This window comes from Silurus meridionalis, chromosome 1 (assembly GCF_014805685.1).
Source record: "Silurus meridionalis isolate SWU-2019-XX chromosome 1, ASM1480568v1, whole genome shotgun sequence".
NCBI lineage: Eukaryota > Metazoa > Chordata > Actinopteri > Siluriformes > Siluridae > Silurus > Silurus meridionalis.
The window spans coordinates 16,973,760-16,991,855 of NC_060884.1; the positions used below are offsets into that span (position 1 = coordinate 16,973,760).

General features: G+C 35.8%; 1 protein-coding gene across 3 annotated transcripts in view; it reads right to left on the minus strand.

The window, feature by feature from the left end:
* Positions 1-1,505: 1,505 nt before the first annotated feature.
* The window catches only part of LOC124388426 (membrane-associated guanylate kinase, WW and PDZ domain-containing protein 3), a 122,982-nt gene continuing 106,391 nt past the window's right edge, over positions 1,506-18,096 (minus strand). For 2 of the 3 annotated variants that reach the window (XM_046853041.1, XM_046853034.1), the window contains 13 exons: positions 17,800-17,994; positions 16,111-16,734; positions 13,488-13,519; positions 13,206-13,374; positions 11,616-11,713; positions 11,282-11,474; positions 7,607-7,792; positions 7,254-7,439; positions 6,804-6,894; positions 6,582-6,687; positions 6,305-6,442; positions 5,438-5,576; positions 1,506-4,598 (listed from right to left, as the gene is read on the minus strand). In XM_046853041.1, coding sequence (XP_046708997.1) covers positions 3,550-4,598; positions 5,438-5,576; positions 6,305-6,442; positions 6,582-6,687; positions 6,804-6,894; positions 7,254-7,439; positions 7,607-7,792; positions 11,282-11,474; positions 11,616-11,713; positions 13,206-13,374; positions 13,488-13,519; positions 16,111-16,734; positions 17,800-17,994 — 3,206 coding nt within the window. In that variant the 3' untranslated portion in view covers positions 1,506-3,549. Of the gene's footprint in view, positions 4,599-5,087; positions 5,174-5,437; positions 5,577-6,304; positions 6,443-6,581; positions 6,688-6,803; positions 6,895-7,253; positions 7,440-7,606; positions 7,793-11,281; positions 11,475-11,615; positions 11,714-13,205; positions 13,375-13,487; positions 13,520-16,110; positions 16,735-17,799; positions 17,995-18,096 lie in introns of all 3 variants that reach the window. The other variant, XM_046853048.1, reaches the window with a different exon arrangement.

An 18,096-nucleotide genomic window follows, 5' to 3' on the forward strand; every position in this document is an offset into this window, starting at 1 on the left:
ATAATGGAAAGAAAAGATCCCTGGAGAGAAAAAAGACTTGACACGGAATCCATTCTGGTTTGCGTGAGTGTAAATCATTATTCGTCCACGACTGCATACTAAGTGAAAGATGTTGAAAGAACGTTCATATTGATTATCATCTGAAGCAAGGGTGAAACTTGCCTGTGTTCATAGAGCACTCGTGGGAATGTGTGTTATTGGATGCATGTTGTAGACATCTACAATCGAAAAAAGCAATTGCAAATCAGGCATGGGTCAGTATATACCTCCAGTTAGACAAAAGAAATAGAGTGAGCCAAAGACTAATCAGAGATGAAACATGACAAACATAAAGAAATCAATTCAAAAGGAATAGCCCGAGCAGGTAAATAGAAAAAGAGGTCAAGGTCATGCAGAATTTAGCAGCTCAGAACGAATTTAATTGGGAACAATCTCCAAGCTTTATTGTGTGTATGTGTGAGACATTTATTACATTTATCTAAAAAATAAAATAAAATAAACTGACTGAATAAATGTTCTGGCTTAAGCTGTAAGCTCATCACAAACATGTGGTTGACACTGATAGTCTTTTGCATGATAGTAAATATGGCATCTAAGCTTTATGTTCTGTTTCAAAAACTCTCAAACATCACCTTCTTGTCCTCACTTGGTGGTGTGGGTGCCTGCGTGATATCTTGCTTAAATAATAAACTGTTTAAATATCATAGATCTTCCACAAATTGAAAACACATTTAAGTAAAGTCCATTCAGGTTCTCAGACATAATTCATTGGACAAGAATTTGAAGTATGAGAGAGTGTTTTTAATCAAGCCTAGTATAGTTGTGTTCTGTCAGCGCCATATGTTTTCGTGTTCATGTGACAATGAGGAAGACGTTCAGTTTTATGTCAGACAAAAGCTAATTTCTGCTTATTGTTGTTATTGGCATTGTAATTTTCTTAATTGTTCTGTCATCTACCTCATTTATTTCATACTGTTTGGAATGTCTGCACAATATTACAATGTATTTTCAGACCACTGACTATGTTTTATTTTTATATGAAATTAACATTAACTGGAGCTGCAATAGTAACATACAGTATGTATATGCTTTGATTAAATAACGTTTCATCATTATTGCCTTCCTGGTTTTAATAAATCCATGTGCTCTACAAAAACAAAACGTAATCTTGGGTTAGCATAAGATGCCAACCTTCCATTTGTGTCATTAGTTGGCAAAAGACTCCAGCATGAGTCATTAACAAATCATTCATTGGCTTTATATATATATATATATATATATATATATATATATATATATATATATATATATATATATATATATATATATATGCTTTATGTAATACAGAAGAGATGGAATATGTTGAATTTCACTTCAGATAATATTTGAATCAGGATCTCTTTTAAGCAATGCATGCCTGGGAAGATTCTAGCGCAGACAGACTGACACATTTCACCAGGTTTATTCTGTAAGAAAACATTGACACATTGGAACTAAACAAACAATTCATGGAGAATAAATGACTTTATTTTACAGTGCATTACCTGACCAAGGAGTATGTTATTTTGTTTTTCATCCACCTTAAATATTTTTTTCAATATTTAAATACAAAAATAATGACATCAATTTACAGATCTCTATTCTTTCTTATGAGAATGCACACATCACGCTTATAAAGGCGCTGTACAATATATAAACATTTACATTTTGGAGCATGTAGACAGACCATTCATATTCCATCACTTGTTGATTCAAATTCATTTTCCAAGATTACTAACAGATCTGGGTTGTACATGGTTATAGGCACGGTGCTGAAATACTTTTTATTATGGTGTCCACCTTTAAAACAGAATTCGGCTGGATGTCTCTGAAATAAAGTGGTGGCAACCCTGTTTGTATTTTACCACAAGTCTTGATCATTTGTCACTGATAAAAGAATAAAGGAACTGTATGCTTTCTGGATGTGCCCATTGATTCATCATTTGTTCCGCATCTGAACGGCCTGAAAAGCTTATGGTGCCACTGAATGGCTTCAATACATCAAAGCTATCACACAGAACCATTAGCTATTCTACATCAGTTCACAACCCGAGGTGAATCACGTCATACACACAGCACACACAATGGATGTTCACCAAATCTTTGGTTTTGATGAAGCATGTCCTGTTATAGTCCATCAACCCACGATCATAAATCAGCCCTTAATGATGCTACATGACATTTTTCTTATGAGTGAAACTGAATACAGATTTATGAAAATGATAAATCAGTGGACACAATATCTGCAATATTTCTGTTTTCTGGGACATTTTCACCTTACCATAGACATGTATATTGATGTATTGAACCATTTATCATTAACACAAGTGTGAGATACATTTGGAAATGTGTGAATCATAATAATCTTCTGAAAAATATATTTTATATATGAAATTCTTATTTATTTATGTATTTATTTGTATATTTTATTTTTTTTAGTTCAGGGTCTCAACTGCCTGTGTTTGCATTTGGTATAAAGACAGACACCCAGAAAGAAGTCAAATAAATGACACACCAATAATGACAAGACAACTGAAGACACTTGTTCTGCATGTACTATTGGTTTTTGATGGGTCAAAATAGTTGCTACTGAGTAAAAGCTACCGCAGTGCTTCATTTACGTAACTGTACACATCATATTCAGTGAGCTGATATGGCTACATATCTCAATGCTGATACACAACTAATGGAGGTTTCATAGAAATAACAAAGGAGCACAAGTTTCTGGTCTTTTGCAATAATAATAATCATAATCATAATCATAATCATAATCATAATAATTATATGATTTGAAGATCAAGAATTTAGGCATGTCAGTGTCAGAGAACAGTCTACAAAAGTCCTTAAAGCTAGTTGCTGCAGATAATTCAGCCCCGAACCTCTATGTAAAGTTCTTTGTTAAAAGTGTGGTTGAAACTCATATGTCCAAAGCATGCAATTAAAAGTAACTTCTGGGACAAAAGTCTTTTTTTTTTTTCTTTTTTTCCATGCAGTGATAGAGGCAATAATTGCAGTAGGGACAAAAAGATTTAAGGGCATATCATAAAACTCAAAGCATAAAAGTCATGTTCGTTATTTTGGTGATTAGCAGGGAAGTATGGTCCCTTTCATTGCATATGAATGAACTGCATTGTGACAGACAGCCAGAAATCCACATTTTTTAAAGCTGTCAAAGTGGAAACATTAGAGCAGAAATGAGATCCTGTTGACTTGACCAAAATGTCACAGTAGATGTTTTGTAAGGAACAGACGATCTAGTTCAAGCCTCTGCTCAGTGAAAATTGCCCACAGCATGGAGGGGATAAAAGCAGAAAAGCCGCAACTCTTTCTTTTTTACAGTTTTTGCCCATCCTGTGAGTTAAAAATATAGAAATACTGGATTTAATAGGAGCATAATGAAACCCACTTTGCAGCGTTGAAATGAGTGTCAAACGTGGGAGAAGAGGGTGGAGAATGGCAGCTTTGTAAACATGGTTGTGAAAGTGGCAGAACAGTATTCTGATGCTTTAGTTATCCGTACAAATCCCGCATAACCTCATCACGAGTTAGAATGCGTGCAAAACTGGGTTCTGTAGAGTGATCATTTTGATCTGGTGCACCTGTCATGGTCAACACTTCCTCAAATTCACTTTGGTCCTCATTTTGTATTACTATATCATATACCTCTATATCCCTTTCTTTACCCTGTGTTTTTCTATTTGAAACTCGCGTTTTTTTACTCTTTCCTTGCTGTATTTTGTCCTCTTTTTTGTGTTTATGATGACTCTGTCTTTTTTGGACTGTGGATCTGCCGACATCTTGGTCTTTCTCTGTGTCCTCTGGTTGCTTTTTCCTTCTTGAAATGCTTCTCAACTTCACCTCTTTTTCTGGCATTACTCCAGCCTCTACCGCCTCTTCTTGTCCATTCGTTTCGACATTCTTTCTGTTCCTGCTCCCTCTTTTCTTAGTTCTTTGCCTTCCTCTTGAGCCATCTTCTTCTACCCTATGATCACTACGATCTTTTTTTTCCTCCCTTTCTAATGACCTGTTATTTTCTTCACCATTGTCCACCACTTCCTGTCGTGAATTATTTGACTGTTTGTGACTTTTTGTTTGGCTTGGTTGGTGTTTGCTCGGCTTCTTGTGCTTCCTATGATCTTGTGAGCGATGTGGTGGCTTTTCCTTGGAGTTGTGAGAGTCATCTTTGATTTTAGATGAACCATTACGTTTTCTTTCTGTACTTCCAGAGTAAATATTGTACTCTCTAGATTTGCTTCTCTTGTCACATTTTGTTTCCCTGGTTGCAGGAGATGCAGAGGTTTGAAGCTTGGTGCTTCTCTTTTTGCTGCCTTTTGGACAAGGAGAAAGACTGGACCTGGACTCAAAATAGATGGGAGAGAGGGCAGGGGAGCTCATCCTGTTTCTATTCTCTCTCTTCTTCAAGGAGGATGAAGGTGAAGATTGAACAAGTGGTGAGCAGAATGAAAAGGCAGAAGCATCATTTGGCAGCTGCTCTGTGAGAAAAATGTCATCTTGTGAGCTTAGAGGTGAAGAGACTCCTGGATCTGGTGCTTCAGGGCCTGAAATGAGAAAATACCACACATTATCTAGAGTATGGAAAGCATTACAAAAGCAAGGTCGAGGATTTTATGAAGGCCAAAGAGTTCCAAAATAATAGAATGGTTTTTTTTTTTACTGATAATGGACTATTTCAATGGAAAAAGAGCAATAAACATGGCTGTTGTGAATTAAGTAAATATTAAAAAGTGTGTCATGCTTGTTGCGTCAAAACTGCAAAAGAGTCCTGAATGTAATCCTGAAGTTACTGGCTACATATGTAGCCAGTAAAAATAAAACATGTCTACAGTATGATAAAACCTAATGATATCAATTTGGTTATCTACATGATTAGTTATTTATTTTTAAGTCCATTCAAGTGTGATATACAGTAAGACAGATTAGTTTACTTTTGAAGAAAATATGGAACGAATACAGTCATTCAAGTGAAGTAAAATTTTTTCAGCTGTGTGAGCAGATGGTGAGTGAAAGCAGGAGAGAAACAGAATTACCACACTGAGAAAGGATGCCCAGAGGGAAAGAAACTGTTAGTGATGGTGCTCCTGGGGGTAGTAACACACAGCAGAACTTATATTACCTAGGAAGAGTGAGAGTGGAAGGAAGAAAAGAAGAAAGAAAGAAAGAAAGAAAGAAAGAAAGAAAGAAAGAAAGAAAGAAAGAAAGAAAGAAAGAAAGAAAGAAAGAAAGAACAATACTATGTACTCTACATATATTTAATACTAGTTACACATAATGATAGTGAGCCATATATCACAGATATACTGTATATTGTTTGTAATGTGTGTGTGTGTGTGTGTGTGTGTGTGTGTGTGTGTGTGTACTGTACAAAAGAGAGGCTCACTAGTGTCAGTCACAAGCCCCTGTCCAGGTCTCAGGAGCAGCAGTACTTTATTTCCTCCAGCCTGGATGAGTTCAATGGCTCTTGTATGACTGATACCTTGTGTGTGCTCACCATTGATTTCTACTATCTGATCTCCAACCTGCCAGTAGAAAATATAATAAATAATATAAATCAGGACAGTCATGTGAGGTTATGTGTTATGTATTCTGAATGTACTTTTATGCTGGTCTAAAGAGCGCTGCTCTTTTTGTTTAGTGGGTTACTGATTGAAGAATTTACTAAATATGTGCATGTTCAGCACATACATCTATCTCTGTAAACCTCGGATGTGGATTAGGAATCCATTAATTAACTCATTCAATAAATCATCAATCAGCCGTACCATTTTGTTTGTTCTCACTGTATTTTAAAAACTTTGGTCTTCACTGCTAGTCACTAGTAATTGGCTTTTTACCACAATGTTCTGACCATCTATAATGCCTTAATTTTTGGCAGATGCGTTTATATTTTTAGCCCTAATTCACTCCACATCATTATAAATGTTGGCTTCCTTTTCACCTCCCTTGTAATTCTGTATATTATTTTTTGGGAAAAAAGGTTCTATAATACTGCAGAACTGAGCAATGATATCACCTAAAAATTAAGGGTATTAAGCTGCAAATAATAGATGTGCTGTGATACATGTGTTATTTATGGTGGAAGAATCTTTGTACAGGTAATTACTATATTGTCTTTATAACATCAGTAGTATTATATGTGATAAATATATAAAGCATATGAATATACTGTATGTATCAGGCTAATAAAAAAGCACATTTTAGCTCATGTAGGTTGGCCTAACTGTGAGAGTTCAGATGCTCCATTGACCTGAATCCTGCCATCCTGAAGTGCAGGGCCATCTTCGGCCAGTCGCAGAATGTAGAGGCCCATGTTATACTCCGTCCCTCCTCTCAGGCTGAAGCCGAAACCACGTGGGCCACGCTCCAACTCCACAAGAATACAACCCTGCACACCCATACACACAAAACACACATTTATCAACTTCTTCAGCAGTGTTTTCTGTAGGTTTTTCTTCTTTCTAATTCTCACTTTGCAACATGCACATTATAAGTTTCAAAATGAGTGAGAACCGTCGGTGCCTTGCCTGTTTGGAGCTTGTAACACACAGTGTTTCTTTTTCGTTGTCGTTAATCATTTTATATTCGGCCCACACCAACTCATCTCTGTTCTCATCTGGATCTAGATCATACCTGCAAGTAATAGACACACTGGAGCTTCATGCACATCTTGCATAATCTCAAAAGTTTAAAAAAGACCTTCATATATTATACTATAATAAAGTGATCAAGGTTGTGAGTGTTGCTACCTCTCCTCCTGTGTGCTGGATTTTAGGGTCCTGTGCTGCAGCGCTGGGCTCTGTTTGGCTGAGCTGGCTGCAGAGGGCGGGCCTTTGTATTCTGAATCAAATGAGCCAATCAAAACAGATGTTTGTTTAAAACCTTTGCATTACTTTAAGTTATTACAAAGTTTTTAGCAATTTATAAGGCTGAATTATTATACCACATGAATAAACACTGTAAGTGCATACTAAAAATAGAAATATTTAGCCAGATATTGAATAGTATCTTTATATCACTTATTACTCTTAATAACTCTAAATAGATTCCTAGCAAAACCTCAAAACCTTTGACCCAAAATACCCATGACACAAGATTATATTTTAGATTAGCTTAATCAGGTTAATATAATTAATAATATGAGATTTTTTAAATATATTTAGACATAGGTAATCTTTCCTTACTAACTGGTTACTCACCATCTTCAGGAACGACAGACAGTGTGACAGCATTACCGGCATCTTTAATAAGCTGCACAATATCGCTGTGAGAAAGCTCGATAATAGACCGGCCATTAACAGCAGAGATACGATCACCCACACTTAACAGACCACATCTATCAGCCGGACTGCCCTCGATTATGCGACCAATCTTATGAGGGATCACTGAAAAAAACATTAAACACAAACACCTCAGATTTGGAAAAATAATAATGACAGGACAATAACTACACTATACTGTATGGCCAAATGTTTGTGCGCACCTGATCAGCACACTGATGTTTTAACAGTAAGTATTTATGTATGTAATGTTTAATTTATTCTTTACTTGCCTCCAGGTGGGGGTTTGCTTTTGGATGTGAGAATAACAAAGCCAAAGCCTTCATTATCTCTGCGATGGAGTGTAATATCCATCAATTCATGTTCCAAAACACTTGGGACTTGAACACGCGGGGTTTTTGGAGAACCATTCATTAACACCGGAGCCATGTTTCTTGCCCCATCATCATCAGACACATCTGTAAAAGAGACATGCTCTGTAAGCATGGAAGCATTGTACCTTGATGAATGAATAATAATAAATAAAGCTTCGCAGACATTATCAACATACAGTAACTGTTACAGTAGTTGATGATTAGCAAAGAATGTGTGCTGTACAGGATGTTTACATTATTTATCAGTAATGACCAGCTTATATATTTGTTTTTATTATAGATACAGACAAACATTTTTTAAACATTGGACATACAGTTTGTGGGGATTAGAGGCCCAGAGAGATTTAGAAGACAAATGATTAATAGAAACTTATAATAGATAGATGGCGATCTGTGTATATATGTGTATATATGTGTATATGTGTGTGTATATACATATATATATATATATATATATATATATATATATATATATATATATATATATATATATATATATATATATAAAACCCTAACCCCTACCTTAACACAATGTTTCCTTTGGTGCCTCTTACTGTTGCACAAATTAAACATTCTACCTCATGTTGCCTTTATTTGCACTGTTACAGTCACAGGGTTGTATATATACACATACCTTCTATCTTGTACTGTGTATTTGTAATATATTTTTTTACCTTGTACCGTATTCCTGGACAAAAGCACTGAGCTAGTCAGTGAACCTGTACCTTATACTCTGCACCCCTATATGTTTAACATGTTGTATAAACATATACAATATATTAGGATTATTTATTTATATACATTGCTTTTTGCACATCTTTAAAATCAAAATATTTGGGCTGTCATTCGATTAAAATATTTAATCACGATTAATCGTATGGTTGTCCTGAGTTAACTCATGGTTAATCGCAACTTAATCACACATTTTTTATCTGTTTTAAATGTAGCTTAAATTAATACTTTTCAAGTTTTTAATACACTAATTGTAACAGATGTTATAAATATATAAATTTTACTCAACATCTCTTCATTTTTTTTATCAATTATTTTATAATTATTGAATTATTTAATACTCTGCAGATGATTATTTTAATATTTATTTACTTGTCATGGATGTCATGTTATTATAGTTATATGTTTATTTATTTTTTGTTATAATTGTTAAATATGGTACATGGCTTCTTTAGGAATTATATTCCGGTTCCGGTTGCACTAATTAGATTTTAAATTAAATTTGTGTTACCGTGTTATTAGAGAGCGGAAAGAGGTGGAAATATTTTACTAAATATTCTAGTAAACACCTTTACAAATGAAAGTGCAATTCTTAGCACGTTTTTAAAGTGGGCTTGTGTGAGGTATTTATGCCTAGCCAGTGTATTACCTGCAGCACACAGTGCTCAGCACTTTCCCTGTTTGGAAACAGATACACTGTGCCTGTAGACAACAACAAAACATTTTATCTCCATAAGAAGTCTTTTTGTTGTGTTGCTGTTCCTGTGCTTGGCTTTGTAGCTCTCCGGCAGACTAAAAGATTGCGGAGCTCTGTTTTCTATGGGAAACCAACTGACTAGGAACAAATACCTCATACAACCCTGCTTTAAAACAACTAAACTATCACGTTAACATTCACACAGTTACATTTGATGTAACGGTATCTGACCTCATATACTGTACACACTTACAATTAAACAGGTGGTTATTTTAATGGGATAATTGTCTTTATAAACAAGTCAAATTCTGGCTACAGATCAAATAATCTAGGAAGCATTTATTAATTTGTTCACTGATTAGAAAAAAAAAACTTTGTTTATTTCAGTAGCAAAGAAAGCAAGAACAAAAAAAACACTATGGTCAATTACTTGTGTCTAATGTGAGTTATGCACTTTCACAGCAATACAATCTCCTGTTATAAGGTCATTTATGATAATAAGAGAAATCGCAAATGCAGATTTAATATTTATACAGTGAGCATGTGCATTGAACAATTCTGTTGTTTTTTGTAGAGTTTGGTTTGGACACTGCATTCTCAACAAAAGCGTGTGACTGTTCATACAGTAATGCTCAAATCTAATGGAGCATCAGCAGATCTACTCTAAAATATAACACTTTTCATTAATTTTATATGACACTTAAATTTCATATTACACTGGTAATATGGTAACTTCAGTTACAAATTTCCCCCCAAGTCCCCATTAATTTCCAATTCATGTGCATTAGCAATGTCACGTAGTGATCTAAAGCAACAGTACAATAATTAAGTACTGTAAACTAAAGATATAAGTATTATTAACTGACCCCAATATGTTTGTGCACATTTTTATAAGCTGCCAGTTCAGTCACCTCCGGCAAACACAGCTTGCACTGCATAATAAAGCTGTTGCTTAATGTTACTTAAACATTAGAATTCAACGGCATTTCGCATTCAGCTGCGTCTGCGTCACTGACATCCAGGAGCATCGCTAGGGTTACTGGGCCCCTGGCTAATTTGTCTGATTTGCTTCAATAAGCATAACAATTATTGTGTATTTAGTAAGAGACACTAAATAACTAAATTGGAACAGTTTATAAAATTAATTGGAATTATGCATAGTGTATACAATAAAGCAAATGACATCATTGTATGGTCTTTCACACAGACAACTGGTATAATCAGAGTGATAAGATAATAATCGTGAATAATACGTTTTACACAACAGCAGCTCCAGAAATGTGGACCTTAGCTTCAACAGCAACAGGATAAATGAATCAGTTATTTGAACTTGAGAACCGAATCAGTTCTATTCGTGAATCATTTAAGCTGGTTTTATCAGCGAGTTTCTCCATTTAATTGAAATGAACCGACTCGAACGATTCATTATTACAACAATCTAATTATTATAATTACTACAACACTTATTAAATTACAATTTTTATTGATTCCATACACATAGTTGTTCCAAGGCTTTCCAAACCTTTTTACATCAGTAGTTTTATTGCCGCTTGGTGATTTTCTGACTGTTCTGAAGCTCAGTGCTGTTCCAATACTATTGCGCGATTGCATGGAAAAAGATAGATTCTTGGAAATACTGTTTTAACATCCAATTGGATAAACATCGGGGTGAGTTACTGATAGAATTTCTATTTTATGATCATTAAAACTGCTTTATAAAAGCACTTTAGAATTCATAACACAGCTTCAGAATCATAACATAACATAAATCACCCTTTTTGAAAAACTGGGTGATTAGATGACTTTTCCGTTTTGCTCTCTCTCCTCAAATTTTTCATACCCTTTTTGACATCCTGATTTTCCCTGCGCCATTCTTGCTTTTTGCGTCTACCTGATGTGCGACAAGCCAGAACGTCTGTGCCGCTCTGTAAAGCGCATGCACAGTTTTTTCTGGTGCGATTTTTTTCCCTTGCATTATTTATTTATATTTTTTTTCAGAAAAAGGTACCAGTAACCAGAAAATTAGAAAGCAAAGAACATTTAAAAAGCAGTAGTAAAACTATAGAAAAAGTTTTTGTGCATATAACGGAAACACTAAATAATAAATAAAATAAAAGTTTATAACATTGAGATTAAAAACTCACCCCTGTAGATGACTTTTCGGCGTACAGTCAACAGCACTTGCCCATTGCGAGCTGCATTGGTCATCAGATCCAGCACTTGCTTGTGAGATTTGCCCCTTACCGTGATGCCATCTATGGCCATCAGCTCATCTCCTGCCCACAGATGCCCATCTTTCTCTGCTGCTCCCTGGGCGATTATAGCGCCTATGTAGACCTAAAGAAAAAAATGTAGTATTTAAAGCTGTGCACACCAATGATAACATCACAGGTCAGATTATTTTAAAAAGCACATTTATACTCAAATGGTAATAATTAATCAAAATTTAAAAGAAAAGTGTTAGAAAATAGAATTTACTGGCTGTTCGGGTCCTTCTCCTCCGAGCACACGAAACCCAAATCCTGTCTCTTGATCCCTCTTTATAAACACATCCAGCTCTTTATACTGAGGCAGTGCTGAGAAACAGTTCATAACACCAAACTCTGATTCAATATGCAAGTCAATATACAGTAGGTTCTATCACTTATTATTTAAATTCAAATGTTATACTTTTTTTTTTTATATATTAGGTATAAGGTGCCGTATTTTTAGAATATTAATATTAAAATGACTTGTAAATGTTATAACAACAACAACAACAACAACAACAACAATAATAATAATAATAATAATAATAATAATAATAATTAGGGATGCAACAACTAATCGAGGAAATCGAAATATTCAATAATGAAATTTGTTGTCAAAAAATGCCCCTATCGATTAGTTAGCAGCTCAAGTTACAGGTTAGTGTGACAGTAAGATAATACTGCTACTTGCGAAATAGCACATAGAATAGGGTCAACCAGCAGGAGGAAAAAGTGTGCGTCCCAATTCATGAGAGCATTTTATATTAAACGCAACAAAGAAGACTTTAACCTGCAAGTTATGCAAAGCGGAGCTCATGTGGTATAGAAGTACCACAGTGATGCACGAGCACATGAAAAGAAAATACAGTGGTTTCACGGATGAAGGTGAAACATCAACACGGTAAGCACAAACTATATAATTCTCATAAAAATGGTGTAGTTTAATGAAGTGCTATTGTGTAAACTGTTTGTTTGCTAATTTCGGGACGGTCGCATTAGATCTGTTCTGTCGTCACTCGCGAGCATCAGGTTGTGCAATCAGCTCGCTCGCTACATAGTGATTGATTTAATTAAATTGGTGCAAACAAACACTAAATCTAAAAGCAGCAAATAACAGAAATGTAAATAATTACATTTTTATTTACTGCTGTGGTTTTCAGTGAATGCGTATATATTTGTAAACTAATGCATATTTTTTCTTTCTTTTTAATTAAGTCTGTTAGCTTGCTGTGTTTCTACATCCCAATTTCCTTTTATTTTATAGTATTTGTCAGCTACAACAGTTACATCAGTTTTCAAACGCGATTTACTGTGTTATACTACGTTTAAATGCTTGTTTTCAATGTTTGTATATTTAATTTATGCATATATCATTTAATTATTATTAAAAAAAAAAATAATTATATTCCAGATGCTTATATCTGTACAACTGAAAAAAATGTCTGTGTATTATATTTTATATAGATTTTTTGCATGGTTGTCAACTTGCCATCAGCAAAATATAATACAAATAATTAATTGATTTACACAAATTGCTTCACCTTTCATACTGAAATGCTTTTTATTTTAATTTTTTACAAAAAGAAACCCAGCATGAGCGAATCAGTTCAAGAAGAAATCCCACATGCACTCATCAACAAGCAGCTACTATAATCTGTAAAATGTCAAAATGAAAGATATTTAAACTCAATACATTTTAAGTACACTTTTATCCAATTAATTGATTCATCTAGAGAGGTTGGGGTGTCTAATTAATCGATTATCAAAACAATCGTTAGCTGCAGCCCTAATAATATTAATTACTCCTTGACTTGCATACCTCTCTGTAAAGACTCATGTCCAATGCCTTTGGGCTTGCTCTGACGAAGGGTTACGTCTCGTCTCGGAGAGCTACTAGGCAATGTGCTTGAATAATAAGTGAGCGCTTGGGGGGCTCCGACATCATGACACTGGTCCAAAGTCTCCATGCTGGCACTTATTTCCTGTCTCTGTATGCCACAAGTTAAAAGTGCATGCTTTTAAGTTAACATACGTTCATCTTTTCATCCTGGCGACTAAAGCCTTGTGGTTTTAAACATGAAAGAAGGATTAACATACTCACAGGTCTAAGACTTTTTACTGGTGAAGTCTGACCTACAGGCAGAAATGAGAAGACGATGATGAGAAAGGAACAAAGGCATGGCACAATGAAATGTGTGCAGCAAATATTAATATGAGAATAAAATGATGGTGTGGAATCCTTTTTTATATAATTTAATACATCTTTAAGACAGCGAGTATTCATTTGTCATCAGTAACCAATTCATCCTGGTCACAGTTGGTCCAGTAGAACACGATGCATACACACATTCACACTTATTCCCAACTAGGAGCCTGCCAGGAAATGTTAGGACATCCAGAGGAAGCACATCTGGATGCTTGGATTGAACTGGATGGGTAAAAATGATATATATCCTGCATATTTATTTTTACTTTAGGCACATAGTCTAAAGTACCATATAGAATACAATCTGCAAGACTCCTAACATATATTTTCCCAGATTTATACACTTAAACTAAAATAGCTATAACTCACTTAATGATATCACAAGCTCTCCAGGGTGAGCTGGACAATCGCATATGCTTGATTTGATCAGAGCTTGTAATATTATTGATTAAGTTTAGCTGGGCTTACCCTGCCAAGAATGTTTGATCCATCATGAATTCAGTTAAAACACTGTAAAATGTATTAAATCGAGAATTAAAAACTTGTGAAAATGTGTACAACAGATAAAGGAAGTTATATCTTCTCAATTATAAATCAATGGATCAAGCTGCATATCAGGACCATGGTTTTGTTTAAAATTACCTTAAATCAATACGGGGATACAGTCAAAGAACACAGCATTTAGCATTTTATTTGTAAATGGGTAGGTGTAAAATGCTAATGAATTCTGAAAGCCATGAAAGTCTCTAAACTACTCAGTGTATTATTTTTTCAGTAAACCTGCGTAGCAAAGTACCACAATCAATATTGGAAGAAAGAAAGGAACAAAATAAGGAGAAAGTCTGAATTAACTGCATTTCCCAAGAAAGATGAGCCAATAACTTCTAGTGAAACAAATGGCAGGCTCTCGCCATGAAGAGATCTGTGAGCTAAGAGTTGAAAAGCATATTTCATCTAAGACATATTAAAGATGGATAGAGGACATGTACATAAAAAGAGAAGAGTGATAGAGAGTGGGGGGTAGGAGGTGGCTCCAGAGAGAGAGAGAGAGAGAGAGAGAGAAAGAGATTGCCTAAAATCCTAATGACCGATCCAGGGTTCCATCTGTTAGCACAAAACCTACACTCTACACATCCCTAAGCCTGATGTGACTGTAACTCAAGAAGATGGAACACACATGAATTAACAATATCTATCTCACTCTCACTTGCTTGTTTTTTTATAACTAGTAGAAAGGCAAAGAAAGCTTCACATTCTAACCTTTGCTCTCGCTGCATGGATGGGCAAAGGAAGCAATTCTAGGTTTAACTATCTTTCCTTCGTTTTTCCTGGTCCTCTTCTCTTTCCTTTTTCTGCCTCTATTTTCCTCTATTCTAGAATAACAGATTCTCAACCTGTCTCTATCCTCTCCCTCTTCTCCTGCTCAGCCAACTTATTAGCATTCTCTGGGATATGAGCCTAGACTTGCAGTAATACTCTAGTGTTCAAAGTGCATATGAATTCCTAGGAGCTGGTTAGTGGTGCAGTGATGCATCCCGCAGCTGGTACTTAGGTTCATGTTTAAGCTGTGCGGTAGGTCACCCATGAGGATGGCTGGCACTGCCTGGTTTACAGCTGGAAAAACTCAGGAGATGCAACTCTTAAATTATTATGCAACATGCCAGAAACTCAGGAACCCGAATTGTCACCATTTTGTTCTTTAATGTAGAAGATTGGCAAAATATAATGACTTGAGTTCAAACAAAAATAACAAAAATTTTTAATATTCTGAAAAAAATAACTTTCTTTCCAAGGCATTCTCCACCAAGGGGGAGTGCAAATAAGCTATGAGCTGAACAACTGCATGCCAGTAAATGGATTAGGTTTTTTTTAAATATTTATCACAGCCCAGGTCAGTTCTTTGTTAGAGCTTGTTTTGGCTTCAGGGCTTTGCACATCTGGTTCCTGTTATTTCTGCCCATTTTTCTTGGCAAATTTGCTTAAGATCTGTCTGACAGTCTTGAAAACCATTGATGAGCAGCAATTTCACTGTGGAATTGGTGTTCTCAGGGTGATAGTACTGGTTTGGCAAAAAACTATATTTTTATCTCAAAAGACAAGAAAACTTTTTTTCCACATGCTTGCTAAGTCTGCAGAGTGTCTTTTGACAAAATCTAAATAGGAATTTATATAGCAAGCCAAATATGTACGCAATGCATTGATGACAATATCAGTATCACTGTAAATACAAGATCATTTTAAGACCTTGTCAAAGTAGTGCATTCTATCTGGTGCTTCCAACACCACAAGCAACCTGTTAAACAAAGAGTCTAGAATTCGAGTTGCTGCACAAGCAAACAAATAATAACTTGCACTAATATTAAATAGTGTATAATTAGAATTTAATAATTACACATTATTGGCAGTTAATTAGATATATAAGATTAGCTTAATCCCAAAACAAACACAATATACAAAATAATTTTTTTTTGGTTCTTCTATTGAAAATTCTCTTTCATGCCCTATTTGCTTTCCTCACCTCCTCGCAGCACCAGTAGGTTAACCTCACTCCCCACTGGCAACTCCTTGAGTATGTCTACCACTTGTGCATGACTTAAGGTTTGGACATTCTGCCTGTTGATCTCCTTTATGACATCACCCTTAAGCAGGCCACGGCACCACTGTGCATCTAGAATCATCTTCACCTTCTGGCCAAGAGGACTGTCAGCAATGGCAAATCCGAACCCCCCTGGGCCTTTTACCAGGGGCACAGTGACCAGCTCTGGGTGCAGCATTCCACCCTCAGGCCTTTCATCGGAGCCTGTGGGAATGCTGGGTAGGGCTGCCACAATCGGTCGCCCGCTGGCATCAGTAGTGAGGTAGTGGAGCTCCTGGGAGGAGGCATGCAAAGCATCACCCTTCACTAGCAGCGGCTGCCCGTTAATAAGAGGTACAGCTGTTACCACTTCAGTAGCCGAAGCAGGAGGAGGTGGAGGAGGGGGAAGGTCTTCATTGTCCTCCTGCACATCTGGAGGCAAGGAGTAGCCACGGCACAAAACCATATCCACATATTGGCTGATGGGGATGCACTGAAACATCTGCACCACATCATTATGGGTCTTGCCCAGGACCAGCGTGCCATTGATCTCCACGATTACATCACCTGAGAAAAAAGAGGAGTTAATAAGATATCCTGAAAATGTGACAAATAATAAAAATTTTAAAAAATTAAAAATGTTTAACCTAAATATTTCATTTATTTATTTTAATTGGTGTGAATTATTTGCATTTATATCAGTACTACTGCTTTTAAAGAATATTTCAGGATGAAACATTTAAATCTTTTCTTCATCTACACACATCTGTATGTCCTTATCAAACGTTCCTCTTCTACTATAGCAAGCCAAGGCTTTCTACTACATTTTGGAATGTGGCTGTGGTAATATCCCATTCAGCCTAAGAGCATTAGTCAGGTCAAGCACAGATGCTGGGCGAGGAGATCTGGCATGCAATCAGCAGTGTTTAATGGGGTTGAGTCAGGGCTCTTTAAAAGTTCCCCAACCTTGGCAAACCATGTATTCATAAATCTCACAAGGGCGTTGTCATGATGAAACATGTTTGGGTTTCTTAGTGCCAGTAAAAGGCATTTGTAGTACTACGGCATATAAAGACGTCAGTACTTGTGTGCTTTCAACTTTTGTGTGTCAGTATTTTGAGGAAAGACAAATATAGGTGTTAGAGTCAGATGTAAACTGAATTTTACAAAACAAATCATGCTTATAATATGTGTAAAGGCAGTTGTAGAGAAGGGTCAATATATGTAAAACACAAAGTTATATTTATAGTTTTGAATCAGTGGTTAATTTGATCAGTGTATTTGTGTGTACAGATATAACCAATTGTATAAAAACACATATTTATTGACAGAATTAACAACTTTCCATAGCTTTATGTTATATATATATAACGTGTGTGTGTGTGTGTGTGTGTGTGTGTGTGTGTGTGTGTGTGTGTGTGTGTGTGTGTGTGTGTGAATGCTTTCTGAATAAACAGTGTTTTAGTCTTTGCTCAGAATGGAGAGATTCTTATATTTTTCTAATGTCCAAAGCTACATAAAGGATGAATACAATGATATATTCTTTTAATTAACAAACACATAAACAAAGTATGAGGAGCACTGGGGTCATCGTTCTTCTTTGATCTGTTGAGGTCTAGTTCTCTCTCTCACCAGAAGCCATCTTGTTGTCTTGTGCAGCTGGTCCATCTGCCAGTACATTCTTCACCTGCAGGAACTCATCAGGTCGGTCCCCTCCGATGATCGTGAAGCCGAAACCCTGAGAGCTCTTTTTCAAAGCTGTGTGATATAACTCGCCCTTCAGCTGAGTCGGGTCACGAGTGAAACCCGGAGTTCCACCTTCAGCACCTAAAAAAGGAATCAATTGGAATTCCATTCAACTCTTTCGTTTAAATTGTATATTTTCTGATATGATTATTCTGACAGGACAATAATAACAGGAGGGTTTTT